General features: G+C 50.6%; 1 protein-coding gene across 1 annotated transcript; it reads right to left on the bottom strand.

The window, feature by feature from the left end:
• Positions 1-635: 635 nt before the first annotated feature.
• ITM2C (integral membrane protein 2C) lies at positions 636-25,874 on the bottom strand. Its single transcript, XM_038146255.1, has 6 exons — positions 25,710-25,874; positions 11,238-11,375; positions 9,433-9,621; positions 9,042-9,152; positions 4,623-4,773; positions 636-2,413 (listed from the first exon to the last, which is right to left on the bottom strand). Exons 1-6 carry the CDS (start codon positions 25,821-25,823, stop codon positions 2,322-2,324), a joined length of 795 nt encoding a protein of 264 aa, XP_038002183.1. The 5' UTR covers positions 25,824-25,874; the 3' UTR covers positions 636-2,321.
• Between the last annotated feature and the right edge of the window lie 1,822 nt (positions 25,875-27,696).

Genomic DNA, 27,696 nt, shown 5'->3' with positions numbered 1-27,696 from the left:
ATTGAAGAGTTAAATGCAAAATGCAGCAAAAATTACTGTAACGAGCAAAACATGAACTTCCTCCCTGACTGACCAGAGACTAGGAAAGAGGAACAGTCAAGGTCAGGAAAAATATCCTGACACTTTCCAACGAGAAGGATGAAACAGGGGGAGAAATCCTGGGAGGGCACTAAGGGACCCCCATTGCTGTGTGTAGTGAGGGAAGGAAAAACCCCAAAAGCCAGCCCTGCAAAGCCAGCCAGAAGGAAACTGCAGGCTTAGGTCACATTGGACACATTTCTTGTAGAACTCAAACAGCTGGAGAAGCAGGGCTGAGCACAAAGATCCAGCGCCCACGAGCCACCCAAGCAGCAGAGCTGTCTGCTTCAGAGACCTGAGCTGGGCAACTTCCTCACACAGGCTGCCCTTGGGCATCCCAGGGATGGGAGAGGGGAAGGGCCCTCCAGAGCCTGCAGGCATGGGCAGCTCCCCAGCGGGTCAGCCACATCCCCACAGCTCTCCCATCACCTTGGGAAGGGCCTCCCCACTGCAGCATCCATCCCACTGGGCTGGACCCCCCAGCTGCTGCCTCCCATCCGCCACAGCTTTGTGGAGGGCGTGTGCTTCCCATTCCAGACAAACACACACTTCACAGATCAGAGGTAAAAGACTTTATTATCCCATGGGTTTTTCCTAAGAAGTAAGATTCCCACCAGACAAAATATACAAAGCATCTTATGTTTTCTTTCTACAACTGCATTCTCATCCTATGGAACAGTGACCACATGAGCTGACCCCAAGGAGCCAAGGTTAGTCCTTACAGCTGCGGGACTGCACAGTTAGCACATCCAATGACCAGTTACATCATGCAGAACCAGAGGGGAGAGCAAGAGGCCTGTATGGCCACCTGAGTGCAGGCTCAGGCTTCCAGAAATGAAGAGAAACGCAGGGCTTAAATTCACCAGTTACTTCCATGAAGTGAACCAATTCTCTGACCCACTTCTTGTCATCCTCTTGGCAATTAAAGGCTGGGGCTCGCAGCAAGTTATTGCTGGGAAAACACAATGCTAGAAAAGTAAATACCCATCTGGCAGTGGGAAACTTTCCACACCAACCTGCAAGAAGTGCACATAATTCTTCATTTTACATCAAGCTTAAAGCAGAATGAAACCAAAGCATCCTTTACTTGACAGAAATTAATATTTATAGCTATGTTTATATAAAATAATAAATACTCAGCCTCTAACGATATACTAATTCCTATTGCATTACATGACCATCCTGAGATCCTGTTTTGTTTTCACATAATTAACTCATAAAATTAACACTCAGAAGTTTAAAATATATTAACTTTGCATTTTGGTTCTGCTGAGTTAATGATTGTACTTGCATTTACTTTATCCTTCCTCTTCCAAAACAACAAGCTCATTTCAACAGATGGTGAACAGGTCCAGATTTGCTGGAAACCAATTAACAAGAATGTGCCAAGCTGAAACTCACCCCATTCTTTCAAGCCAAAAAACTGCCTGCATTTCAAGAACCTAATTAGTTTTAACTACATTTATGGAACGGAGGGAAGAATATTTAATTACTCTGCAATTCTTCTGTCTGATGATCAATAGAAATGCAGTTTTGTTCAAACAATTTCTCTGCAGGATATTGATCAGCTGAATCTTGCCTTGTATCAGTATCTGTCCTCCACTGGTGTCTGCAGATAATGTGATACACAGCTGGATTACAGTGATTACTATCAAAACAGCTTTCAGTGGGGGAGTTACACAAGAATACACACTGTTAAAAGATTTGAAAAACCTGCTTCTTGACTTGCCAGTAACTACCAGTTCTGCTGCTGACACCTCCTTCCCTCTGCTGAGCTCTCAAACTGCCCTGTCTGTAGCCTCATAACTATACCTTTCCTAAGTGCACCTGGTTTAGGTCATTGTATCAGCCCCAAAATGGAAATCCTCCTCTTGTGCATACACCCTCTGCCCCCATGCCATGGCAGCCTCACAGCAATATCCCAGCCTGAAAAGCACCTATTTCCAGCATTCCTATTTCTCAGCCATCCCTTCTACCCAAACCTGCTCCCGAAAGAGATTTCCATCCTGTGGTGTGGAAGAAGCTGCATCTACCCCCAGTTACCTTTGAGCACTGTGTAAATTTAAGCCCAGCCAATGTCTTGGGTAGGTAGCAGGGAAGAAAGGGCCACAGAGGACCCCAGAGGTTAGAGCTGCACAAGCTGGGGGGAGTATAAAAAGTAGCCAGATTACCATGTCTAAAGAGAGGGCTGAGAGCATGTGTGTGCAAGCAAAGCCGAGGAAGGTTACATCTGGAGAGTGGCTTCATGACTTTTGGCAGATAACAGTTTCGACCACAAAAGTGTTTTCAAAGTGACGAATGCGATGACAGTTTCCAGTCTCACGTCGACTGATACCTAGAAGTGATTTAAAGAGAGGAGAGAGGTGAATCAACAAATGATAATCTGTAGGAACCAAAGCAAGGAGGGGAAGGAAAGCAGATGAGATGCAACTTCTGAACACTGAAATGGGGAGACAACATAGCTCATATGGAAAGCAGCATTATCTGGTCTTTGGAAGAATTAACATCCTTCTCTAGGCTATAGTCCTGCAGGAAGAGCTGCTATGGGCTGAAGGAGTCACCTGGCAACAGCTGGTTTCAGCTGACAGCATCTCAGCATTATCTCAGGGACCAGAAAGCCTCAAGAAACCAGCAGAAGTCACAGGCTTCTGGATGCAGCCAAGAAGTGTTTAAAACACCTGTTTGTATCCCTGCGTGCCTGATCCTGCTGTGGCCCCAGCCTGGGGTAATGCCTCCCCCTGGGTAATACTTCCCCATGCCCTCCAAATGCAGGTCCTCAGCTCTGAGCAGCTCTGCTGGCAGCTCCTCCCCCCTTACAGCAAACCCGGTGCCCCAATGACAAGCAGGACCGTGCCAGGGCTCCATGGGAGTCAGTGCAGTTCCCAATGGGAAAGCACCATCAGCTACAGCCATGGGGACCTCTGCACCCTGCAGCTTCCCCAGAGATCCAAACCTCACTGACTGTGGGTCCATGTTCCAGGTGAGCCTTTAAGTATACCTCAGAAGCAAATTAATACAAATATTGGCATTAAAGAGTATTTTGCAGCAATGTTACGATAAGGTACATTTTGCTAATTTCCATGAAATCATTTTTACACAGTCCAATGTTCCCTCTTCACAACGCTTTCCATACTATTATGAACTTAATTAATTAAAGGCAATTTGCAGATCTAATCTGCTCTGAATAACTGCCACTGAATCAGGTGCCTTCATTAGGGAAATTTTCCAAACAATTCCCAACAGCACTGCTATTAGTTCAGCCCCAGGAGCCCACGTGTAAATGAATTGCTGGCTCCTGCAATCATTTCTGCAGGATTTGTATCGGGCTGATGGATGACACAAACACAGCACTCAGCACCCGTTTGCAGCAGCATCCTGAAGCTGGGCTTGGATTAACTGGATGGGAAAAGCATCATGGCAAACCCCCAGAGGGAAACCCAGCTCTGGCCATGAAGAGGCCAGCACGGCTGCACCAGCCACAGTGGGGCTGTGACGAGGGGTGAGGAGCAGGTCAGGGCTGTGATGTGGGGTGAGGAGCAGGGGCAGGGCTGTGATGTGGGGTGAGGAGGATGGGACAGGGCTGTGATGTGGGGTGAGGAGCAGGGGGAAGGGCTGTGATGGGGGTGAGGAGCAAGGGGAAGGGCTGTGATGTGGGGTGAGGAGCAGGGGGAAGGGCTGTGATGTGGGGTGAGGAGGATGTGACAGGGCTGTGATGTGGGGTGAGGAGCAGGGGCAGGGCTGTGATGTGGGGTGAGGAGCAGGGGGAAGGGCTGTGATGTGGGGTGAGGAGCAGGGGGAAGGGCTGTGATGGGGGTGAGGAGCAGGGGGAAGGGCTGTGATGTGGGGTGAGGAGGATGGGACAGGGCTGTGATGTGGGGTGAGGAGCAGGGGGAAGGGCTGTGATGTGGGGTGAGGAGCAGGGGGAAGGGCTGTGATGTGGGGTGAGGAGGATGGGACAGGGCTGTGATGGGGGTGAGGAGGATGGGACAGGGCTGTGATGTGGGGTGAGGAGCAGGGGCAGGGCTGTGATGTGGGGTGAGGAGGATGGGACAGGGCTGTGATGTGGGGTGAGGAGCAGGGGGAAGGGCTGTGATGTGGGGTGAGGAGCAGGGGGAAGGGCTGTGATGTGGGGTGAGGAGGATGGGACAGGGCTGTGATGTGGGGTGAGGAGCAGGGGCAGGGCTGTGATGTGGGGTGAGGAGCAGGGGCAGGGCTGTGATGTGGGGTGAGGAGGATGGGACAGGGCTGTGATGGGGGTGAGGAGGATGGGACAGGGCTGTGATGTGGGGTGAGGAGGATGGGACAGGGCTGTGATGGGGGTGAGGAGGATGGGACAGGGCTGTGATGGGGGTGAGGAGGATGGGACAGGGCTGTGATGTAGGGTGAGGAGCAGGGGGAAGGGCTGTGATGTGGGGTGAGGAGGATGGGACAGGGCTGTGATGTGCGGTGAGGAGCAGGGCTGTGATGGGGGTGAGGAGCAGGGCTGTGATGGGGGTGAGGAGCAAGGCTGTGATGGGGAGGTGAGGAGCAGGGCAGGCTCTCACGCCGGCGGGCGCCGCGCCGCCGCAGCCGGTACGTCTCCTTGCCGCTGCACAGGCGGTAGATGAAGGAGCCCAGCTGCTCCATGTCACTGACGTGCTCCGTGGCGATCATCTCCTCCTGGATTATGTATGTCTGAGGCAGGTATGTCCCTTTCTGAAACGACAGAGTTTCCACTGAGCTAAGGCACAAACACTTTGTGAACACAACTGTTTCACGCAGAGCACCGTGGACAACCAAACTGCAGAAAATTCATTCACTGCTGAGGCTCAAGCTCCACTTACTGAGGCCAGTTAACATGTGACCTTGTCCTTGCAAGAAACTGTCCCTTGCTACTAGCACAGTGCACACAAAACAGATGAGATCCAAAAATGGAATGTTCACAGAAGGGGTGAAGTCAGTGTAGGATTGACCCTGTTATAAACTGACCCAAATTTTAGAGCAGGATGCCCAAAACTGTAACTCTGATAGTACAACAAAGCCATCTGGAGAGAAATAAAAGCTTAACCAAAATTCCAGGAACTCCACTGAAATGTGCACTCTAATTTACTGCAAAATAAAAAACCCAATACCACCAGCCCAGCTCAGATTTCAACATTCTCCTCTCCTCTCTGGTCCATTCAGCAGAGCCACAATGGTGTCCTGCCCTTAGTGCCCACAGGAATGGGGACTAGAGACGGGCCATGGGCACCACATTCAGAGAAGAAATGAGCTCTCCACACACCTTCATTGCCCCAGGAATGTCTGGGGCAGTAACATCCCTGCTGTTGAGGTAGAGGCCACTATGAAGGCCAGGGTGATGAGTGAGGAGGTGTCATGGCAGGAAGCTACCAGGGGATGGAAAAAACAGGGTTTCTATGTGTACCCCAGAGATGGAGGTCTCATCTTCCCCTGTGGGAAAGAGTTCAGCTCAGCACTGGAGACTCTCTGCAAGCTCATTCCCAGGTGCTCAGGGCATCTTTCATGTTTGGACACCACTGTAGTAACAAACAGTGTAACATGTGCAGCCTTGCAGCTGTGTAACAAGTGCAGCCTGGGCCAGGGGCACTTGTGAGTAGATGCTAACTAGATCATGAAGCAAAAAATCACCTCTGGTCCCTTTTCCTTAAGAAGAGGCAAAGAAATAAAAGAACTGTCAGACCCTGGGGCCAAGGTAAGCATAACTGTCTCAAGTTGAAAGGTGTAGCTGGGTGTGTGCTCTATCACCATCTGTCAGAGCTGGGGCAGTTCTCTGCTGTTCATGGGGCAGGTTTCTTTATCTCTCCCACAGCCAATCCTCCCTCCAGGAGATCTCTGCTGTCCATGGCCACTGAGTGTCCCTGCATGGCTGATCAAATTCCATCATCCCATGGGAGATGCTGCACCCAGGGCAGGAGCCAAGCATTCCTACCTGGATCCAATCTGAGCCTGGAACAGCACAGCAGCCTTTGCCCCCTGCATTCCCAGAGGAGCAGCTTTCTTCTCACTGCATTCCCAGAGGGAGAGCAGGCCCATCTGCAGCAGCCCTGGAGCTTCAGAGGAAAACTCCAGCCTTGTCCAGGATCCCTGCTCCAGCAGAAGCACAGCTGGCACTGCAGGAGGGCTGAGCCACCATGGAATGGCACTGCTGCCACCACCCTGACACACAGGGGGTCAGGGCATGCTCTGACTCTGTGACTGCTTTTTTTGTGCTATTGTATTTGCATTTTTAATTTTCCTAGCAAAGAACTGTTATTCCTATTCCCATATCTTTGCCTGAGAGCCCCTTAATTTCAAAATTATAATATTTCAGAGGGAGGGGGTTTACATTTTCCATTTCAAGGAAGGCTCCTGCCCTCCTTAGCAGACACCTGTCTGTTCAAACCAAGCAATAACCAAGGTGAAAAGCAAGCATAGCAGCACCATTTCAGGTATCACCTCTTCTGTTTCCCCGGACAGGTTATCTCCACATACCTGGAAACACACTACCTTAACTCAGTGCTGTGCTGCTGAGCTGGCACAGCCAGGTAGATCAATAAGGCTGTCCTCTAACACTGCAGGATTAGAGAATTAGTGCCAGTTTGTACTGCACTAACACTTCAGTTCTGCAAGAAATTCCATTATTGATTCTCAGGGGGAGAAGGCAGGGGGGCCGTGAGATACGTGCAGTTCCTGGCAGGGGCTGTCACAGTGACAGCCAGGGATGGGGCTCAGGATGTGCCACACCCTTGGCCTGGAGAGAGGGCTCAGAGAGACAGACATGAGCACACAAGCTAGTTTCTTCACTGTCTCAGTAGCTGTGGCAGGTGAAGGAGGAATCACCACTCCTCCATGGCAGGACTGTGCAATAAGGACAGTACTTTCAAGTTCTCTGCCAAGAACTTTCAGCAAGCTAAAGCTCTGAGCATCTTGTGTTCTGCACAGAGATGTGGATTGTCCATCATTTAACTAGGTCACATCCAGTCTCCTGCTGCTGCATGGGGGGGCATCCCTCCATCCTTTTATGTCAGACACTGATGCAGGCCTGGTCACTGAACTGTCACATCTGTGCAGAATAAAGCCTGAAAGAAGCAGGCACAGTGCACGTGGCAGCCAATCTGCAAAGGGGCACCCTGGCATCAGGCTGGCCAGGAGGAAAGAGCAAAGGAGGTTCCCCAACTCCCTGTGCTGCCCCAGTCTGCTGGAGCAAACCTCTGGTGTTAATTGCTGGACTGTGATTTGATTCTAGAAACAGGAATGCAGTCACTGAACAGGTCCAAAACTAAACTTTCTGCTGGGAATTAGTCTCATTCATTAAGGACTTGACTGCATTCAGAGATGCAGAGAAGGCAAATGTCTCCAAGTCCAAGGACCAACAAAGCTCACCCAGCATCCAAAAGGCAGCATTTTTGAGCAGCAGGGCAAGTCACAAGGTCATAAAGATCCTCCCTGCAGCAGGAATAAACTTGAGCTTTCTGCCTGACAAGCAAGGCCACCCCTCCCATATGTGGCCATGAAGATCACAGGCCCATAGGATCACAGCGAATGCAGCTGGGGAGGGACCTCAGGACTTTACCCACCTGGTCTTGAAAACCTTCAAGAATTTCATGGAGGCAGCACAACCTTCCTGGGTACCCTGTTCCACTGCTTCACTGTCCTTGTGGTGAAAAACTTTTTCTGAGCCCAAAACCAAGCTAACCACTTTAAAACAATGTCTCTAAGGTACAGGTTAAAGCCTCCAGAGACAGACTGGACACTACTGAACCATCTCAATAATCAGGAGGTTATTTAAAGTCACACCTGCTTTGGGCCCTTCACATATGACCACATATGTGCTTATGTAAGAATAAGCACATCCCCTTTCCCTTTTTAAATTCAATGACAATGCATCATTTTCAATGACTGTGAGTTTATATCTGTTATTTTAGGATGTGACCAGCATTCTCAGTCTCTCAGTTGTTTTCTCTCAGCTTGTGCAATCCTGCCTTTTCCATTTCCCTCTGCCCCAGAGTCTGGTCACCTGCCAGGGTCAGGAGCTGTGGCAGGTCTGGAGCGAGTTGTGAGTAAATGTGTGTTGTACCCCAGCAGGGTTCCCAGCACATTTGCCAGACAATCACAGTGCATGAAATTGTGAGGACTGCAAGGAAACAAACTGGGAGTCTGACAGGGACTGGAGATCAAGCTCTCTCCAAGCATAACTGCTTGTCTCTGAGCTCACACTGCAAAGTTCACCATACTGCACATAGCAGGAAGTGAGCAAAGAGAATTTAAAAAAGAGTTAGAATTAGATTGTCTTTTTTTCCCCCTTTCTTTTAAACAGACCCTCACAGGAGTGATAAAAGACCCAGGCTCAGTGCCTTGATTTACCTGCAGAAGACTGAGACAGATATGTACCTTCTGCAGTCTGAAAAATCCTGTGCTTTTTTCCTGCTGTGAAGATTAAATAGTATTCTATTTTAAGATGGCTGCTTTCAGCAGCACAGGCTTCTGAACTGAACAAAATCGCTGGTACTAAACCAAATAATTGCTGGCTGTGAGCATAACTGCAAGAGCCCAAGCCTGGTGCTGCAGCCCAGAAGGGAGGGCAGCACAGATTCCCCCCAAAAGGTGAGTGTTGAGGGCCTGCTCCTCCCCAAGGGACACTGAGAGCTCTGCAATTGGCAAACCACAGTGCAAAACACAGGAGGGGGAAAGGAAGGAATGTTTTCTTTTTTCCCTTGATTCCCACTGCCAGTAAACACCAGAGGGAAGGAACCTGCTGCTTCTCTGTGTCTCCCTGGTCAGGCTGATCATCGTGCCAGCATTACTGTGCTGTCTGCACAATCAGTACTTCAGCTAAACCTGCTGAAGCCTTCACTCCACATGGAGACTCAGGGCCAAGGCTCACTTCCCCAGGCACAGCAGTTCTGATTTGCCAGGAGCTGCCAGCTGGCACCCAGGAGCCCGCTCAAGGAAAGCACGCGGAAGAAGCAGGGCTGCAGCCGTACCTTCACGTTGACCAGCAGCTCCCACAGGTTGCGAGGAGGCATCACGATGGTGGTGTTGAGCTCGATGACGTAGCACTTGTCCAGCGTTATGTCGTGATACGCTGTCAGACCCTGCATGCCAAGCACAGGAACGACACGAGTGAACCCTCTGCAATGAACTCTGACTGGGAAAATGGGTGAGAAGAGGGAATTCAGGGAAGACAGGGCACTGCATTAAACAAACCTCCCAACCAAGCAAGCAGGTTGGAAAAACCTGGAGAGGGCCTTGGGCAGGAGAGCAGCTCAGGAACAGATCATGTGACAACAGTGCCAGTGCCAGGCCATGAACATGGAGCTAGTGCACCCAGCTCAGCCCCATGCTGTGCCCCCACAGGCCCCAGGAGCTCCTTACTCGCTGGAAATCGTGGATGATGTCTGCAGGGTCGCTCCCTCCAAACTGGGGCACTGGGACATTGATTTGCTCGTAGTTCTCTTCAATGTAGATCTTGACATCCTCGTGCAGCTCCAGCTGCCCTTTGAAGGGCGAGTACAGCGAGTCTTCGTACAGGACACCGCAGTGGAACACGCTCTCACGGGGCAGCTGTGGGGACAGATCCAGGCAGGGCTACAACACAACCCCCCAAGAGCTACAGCAAACATGGGCAGGAGCGTACCCCTGCTGGGTAAAACACTCATCAGATGCTTGAAGATATTTTAAGATCAAGCTTTTTACCAGAAAACATTCTTGGTGAACCTAGTGCAAATTACCCTTGTGAAATGATCACACCTAACTTCATGCTAGCCAGGTCCAAAGGGAATAAAGAATTCCCTGCTGGCTTTCATGAGGAGTAATTCAGAAAGGCCAACTGACTGCCTGCAAGCTCTTACATTTCCTCACCAGGCTGCTCACATCCCTCCATAGCCATGGCTTCCAGTAACTGCATTTTTCTACAGGAGGCATAGAAAAAGATGCGTATTTCTTCTATCTTTCAAAGAAAGCTTGGGCTGAGCAGAGAATCATTTCTAGAGGCCCTTGTAGCTTGGAGTGGCAAATGCAGCAAAACAAAGTGGATTCACCTCACAGCAAAACAAAGTGGATTCACCTCGCAGCAAAACAGGAGCTGCTGTTCTCTGAGCAGTCTGGGAGGTGTCCCTGCCAGGGTCTCCCTCGGGGCCAGGGCTGCTTCTCCTAGGGAAGTGCCTCCACCAAAAGCCCAGGGACAGGTGCCCTCACCTGGGACAGGGCTGTGTGGGAAGGGGACGCAGCTCTGGGGCTGTCACAGTGTTTCCAGATGGGGTGTAAATGAGAATGGGTAATAAAGCACTGATGATTTCTTGAAACAAAGACTGCAAATTAATTTGACAGCAAGGAAATTTATGGAGAAAAGGAGTATATAAAAAGACTCTTCTGCTGAGTGGATAAGTGCTGGCTGCAGAGATGAAGGCAGCAGCAGTCTTGGGAGAACTCATTCACTAATAGCCACTCCACAGCACGACAAGGGCTCCAGTGCAAATCAGTGCTCTGAGGTTTCTTGGCCAAACACTCAGCAACCCAGAGCTCAGCAGTTTCCTCCTCAAAAAGCAGCTCTGCCCTGTCTCATTCCCTGCGTTCTGACCCTCCACAGTGCTGCCAGCCCAGTGCCTTGGCCAGGCCAGGCCGGGCTTTGCAAAGACTGTGTGGAAAAAAAGGTGCTAAATTTAATGAAGGTTGAGGGCTCACTTTCTACATCATCTCCCACTTAGTTCTTACTTCTTTTCTTGCTTTATTAATAGCAGCACCTATTTTTGTCACACCTACAGAGTTTTTCTGTGCTAGAGCCTAAAAAACCTACTGCAAAAAGCTGTTCCCCTGCCTGTACCCCCCTGCTCTCTCCGGGCTTGCTGTCCCCTCACAAGCCATTCTTTCAGACTGCTGTACCCCAGACAGCAGTGACCTGGAGTTTAGAAGGTACAACTGGCAGGATATTTTTATGCAGTTAAAAAGAAAGGAAAACAAAGCCATAAGGGAAGGGGATGGTTTCTGGAAGGCCCTTCCTGGCATTGGAAATGGAGGTCAGCCTGAGCCTACCACTTAAGAAATGCCTCATCTGCAGTGCCCAGCAACCTGGCTCCTGAGTTAGCACAGTGCAGGGCAACAAAAACCAGCAGCACATCTGTCAAAGGTGGTCTGGCTGCTCAGGCTGATGGAGCCAGAAGTGCTTGCCAAGGCTCTCCTACCTGGGTGACGAAGAAGTATCTGTAGACGTACATCGATGCAAAGACCAGCCCCAGCAGCAGCACCAGCAGGCCCATGGTCAGGTAGCACACCCCGCTGAGCGACGAGCGGCGGCCCTGCGCCGCGGGGCCCGGCTCCTCCTGGGGACAGAACACCCACCTCAGCTGCTGCTCCGGGCCACCAGCAACCTCCCGTCCCCTCCAGGGATGCTCCGGGCCACCAGCAACCTCCCGTCCCCTCCAGGGATGCTCCGGGCCACCAGCAACCTGCTGTCCCCTCCAAGGCTGCTCCGGGCCACCAGCAACCTCCCGTCCCCTCCAGGGATGCTCCAGGCCACAGCAACCTCCTGTCCCCTCCAAGGCTGCTCCGGGCCACCAGCAACCTACTCTTCCATCCAAAGGCTGCTCCAGGCCACCAGCAACCTGCTGTCCCCTCCAGGGATGCTCCAGGCCACAGCAACCTGCTGGCCCTTTCAAGAGTGCTTCCAGGGCACCAGCAACCTGCTGTCCCCATCCAAAGAGGTTGTGTTGTGCAATGAACAGGGCAGGCATCACCCTGCAAAGCTACTTCACACCTGGCAACAGTAAAACACTAGTGCATTTGGCCTCCCTTCCCCCAGATACATAAACTATGTACATTATATACATATATGTTTATATGTATTGAAAAAATAAGTGTGTGTGTGTGTGTGTTTGTGTGAACACACAGACATATGTATCATCAGCTTCCCACCAATTGCTCAGAACAAAGACAAGCTTTGTTTCAGTGGGAGGTAAAGACTGACCAAAAATAAAAAATAAAATCAGGAACTCTTAGTTCCTGGTTACTGAATGTAACAGCATTTATGTATTTATAGTCAAAGTTTTTTAGCTGAAATGCTGCCACTCATGGCAGAATTTCTCATTGGAAATTTTTGTGATGGGAATTACTGGGACCTCCTGGCCCTGCTGGGGTGAGCTGACACAAACAGATGCACTGATCTCAACTTCATTTTCAAGCACATTGCAGCACAGCTCCAAAGGAGAATGGACAAAGCATCAAAAGAAAACAGACCTGTCCTCTTCAGAGTGCTGCTGAAAACACAGGGCAGTGCAAAGGCAGGGTTACCTTCCAGAGACAGCTCATCCCAACCTATGATGCTCTTGTTTTTACTACCAAAATAACCCTTCAAAAGTTAAGCAGAATGATGTAAGGCCTTTCAGAAGCAGATGAAAGAAGCTGGTTCAGAGATGCCCCAGATTCCGCACAGAAGAGCTGAAAGCTGCCCTCAGCTGAGCAGGCAGGCTGGGGAGAGAGGCACCAGGGAGGGCTCTTGCAGGTTAACTCCCTCTGTGCAGTTTGAGATCTGATGTGTTTGACTACAGACACTCTCCACAGCTACTTGGAGACTGCTACGAACGGGAGGAAGACTGAAAAGCAAACATCAGCCTCTCATTTCTAAGGTTCCTCACTTCTTAAAGGAAGAGATGTTTCTCCAGAATAATGAGGCCAAGACCCACAGACGGTGCCAGTGCTGCAGCCCCAACAGGACAGGCCCCTGTGCCCCTGCCACCCTCTGGTGGCATCAGACCAGCTCTGCCCAGCCCAGGTGCCAGCAAACACCTCTTTCCCCTTCCTCTACCATGGAGCAGCCCTTGCAAGAGCAGGAGCTCAGTGCCAGGCTTGGAGGCATCATTCCTGTCCCAGACTGGGACACACCAGCATCACTGAGGCACCCGTGGGGACCCTGCCACGTGGGGATTCCCTGCTCCTGCCCTGCACCTGAGCTCCACTGAGCTGCAGGAAGAGGGGCAGAGCCAGGAGCCTGTAGTCCCTCTCCTACCTGCTCTACTCCCAGCCAATGGGGACTTCTCTAGATATTGACTTTTTCATTCCTAGCCACATTCAGCCTGATAACTGCCAAGACCAAATTGCTTTGGGAGAGCTACAATTCCAGCACACCTCCAGGAGAAATTAATCTACATTTATTTCTGCTTCATCCCAGCTGCTGAAAGACCCACAGCACCTCGATTCACCTCCAGCTTCCTGCACTGAAGGATCACTGCAATCAGTTTGCTGCTGCTCCTCCAGCAAATAAAGGGATGAGCAAGCTGAAAAATATTACATTTTCCCTCTCCTTCTGCAGACAATGGGCAGCAACTCAGACAAGCCACAAAGCGCAGAAAAAAAAGAAACAAAAAAATCACATTACTAGAGGAGGTTTAAAGGCTCTCTGACATGAACCGCTAGGACAAGAAAGTCGTGCTGGATGTCAAGTGTTTCACAAAACCAGCTTTCCCCAGACACTTGTCATCACAGAGAGAGTGCAGATGGTGGGGGTGAAGAGGAAGGAGAAGATCTCCTGACACTGAAGCAAGGCTGAGAAAATGTTTAATGCTCTGCAAGTGAACCATATCCGAAGGGTGCCAGGTTGCTGTGGCGGTGAATGCACCGCTGCTCCTGCTGCGGGCTGACTCCAGGGACGGCCTGGAGAGAGGCTTCATGAGGACACAGCAACCCAAAGGGCAAAAAAAATACTCCTACTAAGAGAAAAGCTGTGTTTGAGGAATGGTAGAGAGGTGAAATCAGCCCACAATGGTTTGCTACTTGCTAGGGCAGCTCTGTCTTCTTTGCATGACCAAAGACATTGTGAGACATCCGACCTCTCACTGCCAAAGATGGGTTTTGCTCCCTGCAAAACATTCCTGGCTTCAGGAAAAATGCCAGAGCTTTGCCCTGTGGGAGAAGGTGGGAGAAGCAGAGCAGAGCCTTTATCTGGAAGAAGTTATTAAAAAAAAAAATTCTGAAGGAGGAAAGAAAAAAGTCAAGAGCAAGCATTCTGATAGAGCAGCAATTTAGGCAGTGAGGTTAAAAATGCAACCAGCCAGGCCAAGGGGAAGAGTTAACACAGTCCTGCAAAATACTGCATAAAAATCAGCAGGAAAACCTGACTAAAAATGTGTGTCTCCATCCCCCAGCCCAGCAGATGGAAAGGCCACTAGCCTTTATCACTGTGAATAAATGACAATTTAAAAGCAGCTACGTCAGTTTGCACCTTAGCTTGGGGCTGGAGGCATCCCCAGCACTGAGAGCCCACGGATGGGGCAGGGCACAGCCTGCTCCAACAGCTCTTCACCCAGGATACCCCATCTGCACCAGCCTGGAAAAATCCAACAAGCTTGTTGCACAGGCTGCTGCCCTGCTTGTGCCACCACACATCTCCTTTCCCACAGGACCCCACTCCCTGCAGTAAAATTGTTTACAAACAGGGTACTCTGAAAACCAGAAAATCCATCACAGCTGATTTCCATCTCTTCTTGCCTAGGAATGCCTGGCTCTCCAGCAAGGGGAGAATCAAACTTGGCAGCAGGGTTTTCCTGAAGAGCAGTTCATGCCCTCAAGGTGTGCATTTCCAAAGGACAAAAATCAAAATATTAACACACAAAAATGCTGTACATTCACCAGGTATTTAACAATATTCCAGAGAATTCATTAACCAGATGCACCACTTGCAACAAGCCATCCTAATAATTTTCTGCCTTGATCAAGCTTGGGGCTTTTTTGGCCAAGAGGAATAAGAAAGGTTGGGGTTAAATCCATCCCTGGTCAGAGGTAGGGACAGGTATTTCAGCTGAGTAAATGGGCTTTCCTCTTTTCGTTGTTTTAAACACAATATTCCAAGAGCTAGATGTATTTTACAGAAAAATTAACATAAGGCCCTTCCTCCCCTCCCTGGGCTGAGCAGAGGACAAACATTTATTTGTTTCTCCATGAATGAACAGAAGGAAAAGCAACAGCAAGCAGCAGAAGGGCAGCACGTCCACGGTCCAGGCACTACAGATGTGCATGTGGGGAGGATGCACGGACACATCCCCAGCTCTGCAGAGCACCTCACTGCCTCTCCAGGCAGTGATCCCTTCTTTGCTCCATGTTCCTTGGCAGTGCCACTTTGCTGACCCTACAGAAAGGGCTGGGCCAGCTCCCTTTCCAGGGGACCATTTCAGAAGAGGCGGTGGGTAAAGTTCCTTATGCTCTGCAACCCAAGGGGAAGCCACAGCTCGCTCTTCCCCTGCATGGACAATGGAGGAAAAAGCACCCACCTGTCACAAAAAGCACCTGCACTTGTTGGTTTTTTGCCTGGCATTGTCCTGCTAATCCTTCATTCCACTGGGACAGTCAGAGGCAGCTCCACACAGAAGCCTGAGCTCCCAGACATGCTGACTCTGACTGCTGTCAGGCATTCAGCCCAGCACCCGCAGCAGACAGGATATTGGAATATAAAAAGGAATTCCTTTCCTCGGATAAAATAGGCTCTTCGCTATGACTCAGTGCCCTGCCAGCTCACAGGGCCAGCACAGCGACAGAGTACAGGCAGCAAAACCCAGAGGGGAAAGGATGGAGGCACGATACAGACCATGGGGAAGAAGAGGCTTGAAAGTAGCCTGAGGGGTGGAGAAAAGCCCTAATTCAGTGGATTTTCTTTGGAATTTCAGGTCTTGCTGAAGACATGATGAAAATGGCTGTTGTCCTGTTATCCCTGTTTGGTACTGAATGGTTAAGAACAATTCTCCTGCAACGGGGTGGGGGACAGAAACCCAGTTGGGCACAATGTCTGGTCCAAGGTTTGGAAATTGAGTTCAAAGGCCACAGTGAGTCAGAGCAGGGAAACCTCCCAGACACCTGTGGCAGAGCCAATCCCTCCAACTTCACAGCACTGAGCTCTTGGACACAGCACTGAAGGAGCTGTTCACAAGAACCATACCTGGTGAGATGCTGCCTTTGGAATTTCTCATTAATACAGGAGAAGATTATAAAAATAGAAATGTGACATTATTGCTCCTTCATCACCCATGTCTTGCTGAAGATGACAGAAGTGAGAAAATGAAAAGTGTCATGTCACGCCTCGATCCTTCCCAAGTTGCACACTGCCTCGGCAGAGATGGGCTCAGCTCTGGGCCCTGTTCTGCTTCTGCAGCTTCAGAAACACAGGAGCCCTCCACAAACCCTGTTTCCTGCATTTCTGAAACACGCAGGTTTGAAATCTTCCATTTCAGGTGTAGCAGGGCCTGACAAACTGGGGACAGAGATTGGCAAGTGTCTAAATATACACCCCCAACAGGAAAAGAAGCATGGGCTGACTAAAAATAGTAGATGTGATTTTGGTGACTGACAAGTGAGGAGAGAAATGCAACGCAAAGGGATGCAGTTTGGAGAGCAGTGCCATCTAAAATATGTCATCACTCTATGGGACACTTTTCAAGGCAGCAGCAGCCTGAGCTCTCGATGTTTGATGCACTGACATAACTGCAGACACTGCCATGGCTTCCTCAAAGGATGCAGGCTCCAAACTTCAGAAACCCTCATTAGAACAATCCAACTTACCTTGCTGTTCACTCATTTCTGGTAGCCAAAGGCCAAGATGGACTATGGGCAAAGAAGAAATATCAGTTCAAGGTCACTACCTCCAGCACATCAAGTCCCATATTCACAGCAAAATCAGTTACTGCTTTACAAACATAAGGACTTGCAATAGTGGCACCTCCACTGACTTCAAGTGGAAAAACCCCACAGCTGATTGCTGGAAAACTGCAGCGCTGCCACTTACAGCAGGTGTAAGCTGGAAGGGACTGAGCTCTCCTCTGATGTGATGGCTTAGCTTTGAGTGTCCCCTCTTGGGGAAGTGACTCCCATGCCTGTACACAGAGCCTCCTCTTTCTGCTTGTGAAGCAAAGCCGCCATCCGTCCACCCTACTGCCCACAGGGGCTGGGCACTCACTGCTGCTCCCGGCTCCAGGAGAAGCACTGCAGTTTGCGGGATACACTGTGCGTGAAGAAGTCCAGAGCTGCCTCCCAAAGACAACCATGTCTGCACTCAGGAATTCCAGCACAGGGGAGCTCAGTGGTGAAGAGCCCCAGGGATGGCCAGGGTGAGCTGGGTGGGCAGGCAGGCTCCAGACTGGAGCGCCTGCCAAGCTCTGCAGGAGGGAGGTGAGAGACTACACACAGAGAAAAGGCAGACAAAGGAAGACAAGAAGAGGGAGAGGAACAGAGAGCTAAAATATCACAGCAAAGGCATCTTGGCATCCATCAAAGCATCCCCGACGCTCCAAAGAAGGTTCCTGTGCCAAATGAACAAAAATGAGTCCTGTCCTCAAGAGCAGTTATGCTTGGAGAGAGGAGAGGATGCAAGATGAGGAGAATACCGGGTGAGCCCGTGGGGGAAGACTGCCTGAGGAACTGCCCTGGCTGAGCGGGGTCAGAGCTCTGCACGGGCAATGAGAGGCCTCTCAAGGAACCCACACATGGAAGGAGAGTTCTTCCAGGCTGAAGGGCATTTCTGATGCTCCAGGTCAGAAAAGGAAACATGTGCATGCACAGACAGAGAGGAAAATACACACACACACATACACATATATATATATATATATGTGTGGCACGCAGTTTCCAAGGCAACCAAAGTCCCTGCTCGCAGTCCTCGAGCAGTGCTTGCACTGGTCACCCGACAGCATTTCCACAGAGAACACAACTGACTTTCGGACTCAAGGATGCCTGGAAGCAAAAAAAAACCCAAAAGCAAGCCGGTAATTAAGAGACTATCCCAGCTGAAGGCAAAAAAAAAGTTGCAATAAATGAATCTACTCACATCTTTGAGTGACACCACAGCGTGTGACTAGCAACAAAGCCACCTGCCTCAGGAGTCACTTCACAGTGCTGGAAATTAGAATATCAAAAACAACCACTGGCTAATTAAAACCCCCAGCATTGTTGCTATACGACAAAGACAGCAGGATGTTGAAAATGCAGCCTAGCATGTGGGAGCTCCTAAGCACTCAGTGATCATATTTTCCTTCTCCCTCATCGGCAAGAGAGATACAAATCCCCCTCTTTTCTCCTTTTTTCATCCCTTTATGGAACTAAGGGGCTGTTTCTCCTCCCTCTTTGCACAGGGTGAGGAATTAATTTCCATATTTTTGTTTTGTTTTGTTTTTTTTGCAGAGGCAGAACAACTTCCAGCTGGAATGATTCCAGCTTCCCTCTCCTTCTCCCAGGAGTACAACCATTCAGAGCACTAGCAGAGCCAACAAAGCCCCTGGTAAAAACAAGGCTGTTCTTACCACGCTCACAGCTGAAGCCCCAAGCATCATGTTGAACAGAGAGGCAGGCAGAGAGAAAATAAACAGCTGTGACAAAGTGGAAAAAAAAATATCCCAACCTGGGCACTTAACAGCCTGACTGCCAAAATACTGATTCTGATAAACACAGCCTGATTTCCAGGCCACTCACCACAACGATGGGGAAAATCAGTCCCTGCCATGGAGCAGCTCCAAGACCACAGCAGCTAAAAGGCTCTGGAGCACCTGGGCAGACCTCACCTGGGAGAGGGAAGGAGCCAGCACAGCCATGTGAAGGCCAGGGGTTGTTCAGGGGTTTTTTACAGAAGACTCCCTGAAGTGGGAGGTGGCATTAAAAGAATGGGAATCTTCCCCAGGAGAATAGAGGTTAAGCTTCGGCACTGGGTCTCAAAATCTCTCTAGAGTGATGGTAGGCAAAAGGCAGCTCAAGCAAGAGCGAAGCAAAGCAGCTGCTCTGGGAACAGGGGAAGCTCTTAAACTGAGAGGGTGGCAAATTGAAAGAGAGCCTTGACTCAAAGGTAAAGACATATGCAGGTGGGCAGACACCTGACTCCTTAAAAGACCTCTCACAAATGCCAAAAATATTCAAGAACACTGTGAAACTGAGGTAAGGAAAGGCCAACAGCTTTCAGCTTGCTCTTGCTGTAGCTGAGCCTTCCTTCTCCTCCTGGGTGAAGGGAAGAGAAGCTGCTACCAAAACCAATCTGTTTGCTTCTACCACCATGCAGGGCTTGGAAGAAGCAAGCCATGAGCCTGGGTCCCCACCAAAGTGCTGAGCTGTCCCTCGGGACACACTCCCCTGTTCCCAGACTGCAGTTGTACAACTGCTCCCATGTAAAACAAGCCCACCTAGCAACCCATGCAAGTGGCCCTGGGCACAAGGCAAGGGAGACAGAGGCTGATTTTGCAAGAGGTGTGAAGGATTGGGTGCTGTGGCAACGCATCTGAAAGCAGAAAATGTGACAGGGAAAAGACACATCAAAAGGTTTCACATGATTTCACCTGAAGTTTTTCACCTCTAGTGATGCCTCTGGAGGCTAATGAAGCACCAGAGCTGAGCAACAGCTGGGCCCAGGACTCACCTGGACACTGCCACTGGGCTCTCACACTGCTTGCCCCAGAAAGCCCATGTCTGGAGAGCTTTTGGGTGTGTACAATTTAAAATCACAGCACCCGCCTCGGAGCTGGCACAGTCAAGGCAGGCAGAGATGGTCAAATCAGGCATTCTGGACCTCACCAAGAGCAAGCAAGCACTGCTGATCTGGCTTTGGCCAATGAAGCCAGCACCACCTCTCCTCACTCTTCCTCTAGATGTGACCGACTCCCAAAAGCTGGAAGAAAGGACACAGCCATGCCCAAGATGCCCAAGAAGATCCTGCCTTCTGCTGGTTCTGCAGACAAGAGGGACAGTCCCAGCCAGAAACCTGCCCTGATCACTCCGAGCAGAGGGGCAGAGTCCAGCATCTCCTGGAGGGCAAGTTTAGTCATCTTCAAGGAACCAGACTTCGGGATACAGCATTTGCTGCTTCCCTGAAAATCAGGACTTGCACAGTGTCACACCACAAAATGAAGTCGCTGCTCCTTTCTGGAACACTGACAGCTATTATCTCTCCTCCCAGCAACAGCATAGGAAAACTGTGACAGTCAATCCTACACTTGAAAATTCACCACAAAGAAAAGGTGTCTAGTTTAACAACAGCAAGAGAGAGGAGGCAAATTTACCCTTCTCTTTGTTGTTCAAACTGACTTCAAAGGTAGGGCATGGCACCAAGGAAGATAACTCTGAAAAGCAAGTGCAGAGAGATGAGTGAAAAAAACCCAGCACCCTCACACTGTCCTCCTTCAAATGGTAACACTGGCATTAAAGAAACTGTCACTAAAGAAACCCAAGCATTCCTAGGTTCTCACACATCAGTTGGGAAGAAAATATGTACCTACAAGTGAAGATGCCTTTTCCATCTGATGTAAACCTGGTAATGAGCAAACATTTGGTAGCACAAAATCAGGAAGTGCAGAGCAGTGCACAAGGACACCTCATCCACCATCTCTCCAGATCTGGCTGCAGTGCTCTGCTGGATGCAGCTCCCTTCTTCTGGGCTTCTGTCCCATACTGACTTTTGGTTCATTTGTACCCTTTGAAACTCTTCTTTTTAAAGGTATTTCTTGGTTTTCTGTGTTTAGCCAAAAAAAACCTCACCAAAACCGCTGTGCCCAAAGCGGTAAAGGCAACAGGTTCTTCCCACGTGAAGAGCTGTCACTGTAGGACACGAAACAACACACCGCTGTTTTCAAGGTGAAAAAAGGGTGGTTTAATTTTTGATTTTAACATTTATAGATTTCTAAAGGTGACAGTGGATTGGAGGGTGAAAGTGCCACCTCTCCAATGACACTGGACAAACTAACAGTCTATCAAATGTCTCCTTCTTCATTAAAGAATGCAAAACAGTAAGTTATTTACAGAAAGTGTGTGAGAAAGTTCATTACAAGAATGTAAACATCAGAAGGTAGAAAATTTTGAAAGATCAGGGCTGGCTCCAGCTCTGCCCCAGCTTTGGGAGAACACAAACCTCTGGACAGCTATTTCCAGTTCCTCTGGCTCCAGCTTTTCAGTCTACATCTCTTTGGTAAAAGACAGCTACATGTTTCAAAATTCAGTTGCATTTATAATGTTTCTGCTTGGAATAGATACTATCTGTCCTAATCCCTCTGCCAGTTTTAGCCAGATCCTTTGTCATGCTCAGCTGGAATATCAAATATTCATGTCCAGAGAGCAGTAAGACACTGAAGTCTAGTATTTCACTAGAGCAGATCCTGCAAGGGGTCCAGAGACATCTTTTTTTTTTGCAATTCAGACCTTTTCCTCTGCTTCCAAGGCATCCCCAAACCACAGACAACCAAAATCAAATGACAGTGCTTCTCTTTAAGCTGACAACTCCGTACAGGCCACAAAAAGAAATCACCATTTCAGCCCACGTGGTTATAGGAGGGTTGGGCAAAGATCAGGAATAACTTTCTGTTACAGGAGGCTGCTTCTTAAAATTAGGATCTACCATCCTAAGCCTGAACATGGTGAGAACCCCCGCAGCTCGAGAGCCTCAAGCCTGGACTCAAGCCTGCAAACATGTCAATGAGCACAATCAATCCACACTGCTGCCAGCAAGCTTTTCCTTCCTCTCTCTGAATTTACAGCTTGCTTTGTGAAAAAGCCTCTTCGCAAAAGACTCTTCCCCACATCCCCTTCCCTCACCATCTGTCTCCCACCTCACAACATTCTGCAAAGAAGTTGCTCACAAAACCCAACACTGCACTGGCACAGCAGCATCCACAGGTTGGTGTGACTCTGCTTTATGTGTCCAAAGAGCCACTGCTCCTCCACCTGCCCCCTGAGCTGGAGCCCAGCTCTGGAGCATCACTGCTCAAGGTGCACCAAAGCCCCGAGAGAGCCAGAACTGCTGTCCTGCTGCCACCACAAAGCACTGATCCTCTCGGGCTTGCTTGGGCAAATGGAAAGCATTCCCAGCTCACCGTGGCCAGCTGAGCATCAGGAAAGGCAGGGGGGCAGGGACACAGCACCAGCCCCAACACTGAGGCACTATCTGCCTGCTTAAGAGCTCCACACCCACAGCAGACCTGCTCCTCGCTGGGGAGATGTGCAGCCACAGGGAACAGAGCTTCCTGGGCACCAGAGGGGTCCTCAGGGAACGTGCTCCCCATGGGTTTCCAGGCTTTGCCCTGCTATTTCTGCCAAGCAGGGCAACCACGCTGGGTGTGGGAGCTGTGGCAACACAGAGGAGGCTGGGACAGCTCAGCTGGCAGCCGGGAGCTGAGGCACCCAGCAGACAGAGGTGCTCGGGTGCAGGTGCAGGGAGACCACCCAGACACAGAAGGGTTGGATGGATCCAGTGCCAGGCAGCAAGCAGCTCCCTGTGGGAAACTTCTCCATACAACCAGGAAGGGTGTGATCCAAAGACCACTGAGTCTTGTCAAGACTTTGGGAATGCAGATGGGATGAAAGACATCAAATCAAAGCCTGCTATTACTGCAACCAACCAAGAGCAAAACATCAGTCACAGCCTGCAGACAGCAGTGTGTGCACCCTGGAAAGCCCCTTGTAGCCCCGGGGCTGTGAGGCACTGCCAAGGTGTTTCCAGCAGGATCACCAGGCTGTGGATATGGAGAGAGCTCTCCCAGTCCTGCCAGGCCCGTAAAGCCCTTCTCTGCCAGCAGCCAGACCTGAGCAAACACTGCCCTGCCTTCAACACTCATCCTTCCAGAGACAAAGTGCATGAGCAGTATTTCCCAGAGGCAGGACAAGAGGCTCCTGTGAAAGCAGCCCGTGGATCACACAGATGTGTTTCCTGCAAATGCCCCTGTCCCCAGACACCAGCCTGTGCTGCAGGCTATTTCCCCCAGCCAGCAGCACCGAGTGCCTGGCACAGCCCTCAGCCAGGCCAGCGGGGCAGCCAGAGCCCGCTCTGGACAGAGACAGGGCTGAGGGGTGCCCTCCTCTGCCCACTTTCATCTACCCCAGGTCAGGCTGCAGCTGTTAATGAAACCCCTTCTCCTCTGGCTCTTGCACTGTCTCTGCCAAATAACAAGCAATCATTAGAGGGATGCACAAGGGATCAAAAAAAACCCCAAAAAACCCAACTCATGTTTTGACTAGAGAGCTCCAGCCATCAGTTTTATTTGGTTCCTGTGGATTTCAACATCCATCACAATCACAAGGAGCATATTTCCCAGTGCAGTTACAGACACAGCCTATGTATTTATTTCCATTTAAGATTGCAAATAAGGAGTTCAATTAAAATTTACTGAATACTATTTTGCATCTGAACAAATATTTTCCAATGGATTATTTTACTGGCTGCGTAACTCAAGCTGCCTTCTGCTCAAGGCTGCTACATCCCTACAGTTCCTACTTAATGACAGAACTGTTTCTTCTATAATCTCTTGAAGTCTTGCAACAGTCTCAAAATTACCTGGATTTTTCTGACACGAGTTTAAACTGCATATTCTTCCCAATTCAAGCCAAGCTGTGCAGGGGAGAAACAAGGTTCAGCACATGCAAGCTTGCTGTCACGACTCCTCACCTACTACTTTGCAGGACACATTAGCATTACAGACATCTTCCTGCCTGCTGCATCTTTGCATTCACTGAGCACCTGCCAAAATTCCCAGGCTGCAGAAGCTGCCGCTGAATCATTTCCCAGCTCTGGCTCCTATCACTGGGATTGAAGTTATGAGATCACAGAGGAAAGGAATGCAGAGCATCTTGTTTGCATGTCACCAATGCCATTTTGCTGTGAGGCAGCTCGAGAAAGACACACACAGACAGAAATTATGGGCAGCAGGAGCGGGAGTATGGCAAAAAACAACCTGGCTACGGAAAGACCAACGCCACAAGCTGGGTGTTTTACAAAGGTAAGGGTCCAGCTAAGCCAAGCACAACAAAGAATCCACTGTCACAGTCTGAAAAACATCAACAGCAAGAGGCCACCTGATGTCAGTGGATGTGCTGCTCCCTGGACATCCTCACACTGCACAGACTCACTGCAACCCACTCCTGCCCTTATTTCATGGATCTTATGTTGATGTTCTTACGTCTGTCTGCTGGAATCAAGAGACTGTTGAGGAGTCTTTGTTCTAAATTCACGTTTTTAGGTTCCTTTGTAGCTCACAGAGGTGGGCTTAAAAGAACACCACCATGCCTCCCAGAAGTCAAAGAAAAGCCCAAGGCAACAGAAAAACCCCAAAATTTATTATTTGCTACCTGAGCCAATTTCATACATCTGGCAGGACCTCAATCAGAATAATTTTGATTGCTGGGATCTGGCAGCACTAATGATAGAAACAAGCTTCTGTCACTTTATTACTTTTTAAACTGCTTTTCTCACAGTCCTCACGAGAAGTAGATGGATCCTGCCTGAACTCATGCAGGATCAACAGAAGAACTGAGTTTCTGGCTGTGGAAAGCTGGTTTAACAGCAGGATGAGCTGGAAGTCAGTGTGGCAGTCAGCTTCCAGGGCTGGACATCAGAGGCAGGAAGAAAACGAGCACCTTAGTTTGTAATTAGGAAATACAATCAGGAAATCACTGAGAGGTCACAGTCAGCCACGTTCCCCCAGGTCTCTGCAGAGCTCCTTGGTGTGAGATTAACAGATGCAATCATGACAGACTGAGCACAGCCAGACCCTGGCAGCACAGCTGGGAGCCGAGCTGAGAGCTGAGCACATAGTGTGTGATGGGAGAGATCATCAGTCTCAGCGACTCCCTGAACTCTGCAGGACAGAGCAGTCTCCTGAAGCCCCTGCTGCAGAGCACTTCTCCAGAGCCATTCCCACTTGTTTGCTGAGGCACATCAGGAGGAACACTCTGCACTGCTGCAGGAACGGAGCAAAACCACAGCTCCCACATCGTTTTTTGAGTCAGAGAGAGACTAGGGTTCAATAAATGATCAGACACATGCACAGCCTAGGGATTTGTGAGGAATACAGAAATGCCATGTAGGACTCCTCCTCTGAAACGCGAGCGGTGTAGCAAGGCAGAGTGGATGCCGCGGGTCAGGTCCAGCTCAGGACAACACCCTCGCACTACTCAGTGTGGAATCCACCCAGCAGGTCCGGCAAGTGGGGCTCTCCAGCATCAGAGACTTCACAAACACCAAACTCCTGGCAAACACAGCAGCGCCCGGTTCGCTGTCCGTGCTCGAGAGGGGCAGTGCCCGTGCCAGCCCCGGGCCCCGGCTCACACAGCCCGGGAGCGACCCGGCTCCGCCCAGCCCCAGCCCGCTCCCGCATCTGCTACGGATGCTCCAGCGCCTTCGCTCCCCCTGCGCCTGAAGGGATCCCAACCCCTGCAGGCAGGAGCACTGGCTCCCCTCTCCTACCATCACCTGGAGCCAGCAGAGCAACTCCACATCACCGTGTCAACTCCCACCTGCAAAGCATCTAGCGCTCTGCGCTCTTAGCCTCTTGCTTCCCATCCTGCTCCAGCACCATCTGCTTTCCTCCTCTTGCCTCTTCCCCGTGCCAACCCAAAGCCTTCAGAGATGTTGGGATTTGAAATCCACCCATGCATGACCAATCCGAAATTACATTCCCACAGGCTAAACCGCCCGAAGGGATGAGTTCTGCGGCCACTGTGCGCGCTGGACACCCACTCCCGAGCCCGGGGACGCTGCTCGCGCCCCGGCGCCGCTACCCTGCCCCATCCCCTCCCCGCTCCTCTGAACTCCGGGCGCCCACCAAGCCCCCGAGGCCGTCGGTAAAGCCGCACACCTCTGCCGGTGCCTGTCCGAAGCAGCACCGCGGCACCCGCACCCCTCGGCTCCCGCCGCCCCTCGCCCCCGCCCCACTCACGGCGCCCGGGGGCAGCAGCACGGCGCCCGCCACCCCATCGCCCCCCGCCGCCTTCTCCTTCTCCTTGTCCGGCTTGAGCGCCGCGGGCGGCTGCTGGACGCCGATCTTCACCATGGCCCCGCTCCGCCGCCACCGCCGGCCCCGGCACCGCCCCGGGGAGGGGCCGCGCCGCGCCCGCCCTCACGCCGAGCCCGCGCCCTCAGAGCCGCCCCGGCCCCGGGCCAGCCCGCGCCCTCAGAGCCGCCCCGGGCCCTGCCTGCCCCCGGCTGCCCCAGCACCCCCGGCAGCACCGTCCGGCCCCGCTGAGACCGGCCGGGCTGCGGGACACGGAGCGGCTGCAGCGGCACCCCGGGGATCTTGGGTACTGCCCGTGGCACTGCTGACCTCGGGAAAAGGGGGAAAAGCAAAACCAAACCAAAGCAAACCAAACTACCCCCGAGCCTGAAGCTGCATCAGCTGCAGCAGATGTACACAGAGAGCAGGGGTTACTCTGCGGAAAGCTGGAGGAGCCAGCCGCTCCTCGCTCGGACGCCACAGAACAGGAGCCGTGGAGGAACTCGGGTGGCCTTTGCCCAGGATCAGCTCGGGCAGCACCGCGGATGGGTCGCCTTCGTCGTGGGGACAGTGAGCCACAAAATGCCCCGTCTGCCAGAAGCAGAGCGTGGCATGCGGAAGAGAATTGGGGCGAGGGTTGGATTGCTCTTGTGCCACCAGGTGATGGCTGGGGAGCAGCAGGGAGCACGGCAAGGAGTAATAAACACATGTTGACAGTTTTGTTAAGTAAAAAAATGGAAAAAAAAACTATTATCAAAACCCTCTCTGCCAGTTACAGGTAATAAGGAAAGCAGGAAATTGTCAGTGGATAAACACAGCACTACCCTTACATTGATTTGGTCCACTTAAACATAGTATTTATTTATAATATAGTTGTTACGAGCATTGTCTTTCGATCCAGATGGGTTCATTATGTACTGAGTGCTTTACATCATGTTTTGAACTAACCCATTGATAAATTAGTGCTAAATTTTATTTGTAAAAGGCATCTTTGGCAAGCATTCAACATTGACTCACAACAACAATTGCTCATAGTGCTGACTTACATTGTTCAATATTTGGAGCTTTTTAGTCCTCCCAGCATCCCACCCTGTGGGTAAAAGTTACACGGGGATTACAAGTTTTATTCCACACAGAGATAAGGGACTGCATTTCCACAACAGCCTCTAATTTCAGGAGCTCAAACTGAGACAAGATGGTCCTGAGTGTATGGAAATGGGACTGTTTACAGCCGGATCCAAACATCTCACACTCACCATGCAAACCGGAGACAGCCCACCAGGGTGTTCCCTGACTGAAGCTGTTAGGCAAATGCAACTCTACTAATAACATCTATGCTGTATCACGTGTAGCCTTTGAGCAAGGAAATGTCCAGAACAGGGCAGAAATCCCCTTGTGTCCCTCTTTTAGGTTGTTTAGCCCTCTTTTCCTCAGGCACAGCCCTGTGTGTGACAAAGGCTGCCTGACCTCCTCTCCTGCAGCCTGGTGCTCCACCGGGCAGCTCTTGTCTCAGAGGAAAAACCTAAAGCCAGGATGCAGCTGAGGAAAAGTGATTACAAATCATACATCTGGTAAAAGCAGAGAAAGCTTGACACTAAAACCTTCAGTTTAAAGGCAGAAGATGAAGTTAGGGTTTGTTCTTTCCATTTATGTCTAAGGTGACGGTGACCCCCGACCCCCAGTCAGTCAGTCTGTGGGACTGGTGGGACAAGTCTGCAGTCAGGAGAGTAAATGATCCTCTTCTAATATTTAGGTCAGTTGTGACAGATACTGAGAGGAAGAGGCACAAGGCTCTTGATGTTCACCAGGGCTCCTGGCAGAACTAGTCTATTGATTTTCTCAGAGGCAAACAAAAGGAAAGGCAGCATCACACCCCGGCCAAGCCAGCAGCACAGCAGCAGGCAGCAGTGACAGTGTGACTTCCTTGCATCAG

Source organism: Motacilla alba, chromosome 9 (assembly GCF_015832195.1).
Source record: "Motacilla alba alba isolate MOTALB_02 chromosome 9, Motacilla_alba_V1.0_pri, whole genome shotgun sequence".
Taxonomy (NCBI): domain Eukaryota; kingdom Metazoa; phylum Chordata; class Aves; order Passeriformes; family Motacillidae; genus Motacilla; species Motacilla alba.
Note: the sequence above shows the minus strand (reverse complement) of the source record. Positions and strands in the feature narration are given on the sequence as shown.

Coding starts and splice junctions, on each gene's coding strand:
- ITM2C (XM_038146255.1), bottom strand. CDS start 25,823: ATGGTGAAGATCGGCGTCCAGCAGCCGCCCGCGGCGCTCAAGCCGGAC. Junction 4,774..9,041: donor AGCTGCTGGTCAACGTGAAG/GTACGGCTGCAG, acceptor CTGTCGTTTCAG/AAAGGGACATACCTGCCTCA. Junction 2,414..4,622: donor GCGGCGCGGCGCCCGCCGGC/GTGAGAGCCTGC, acceptor AATCACTTCTAG/GTATCAGTCGACGTGAGACT.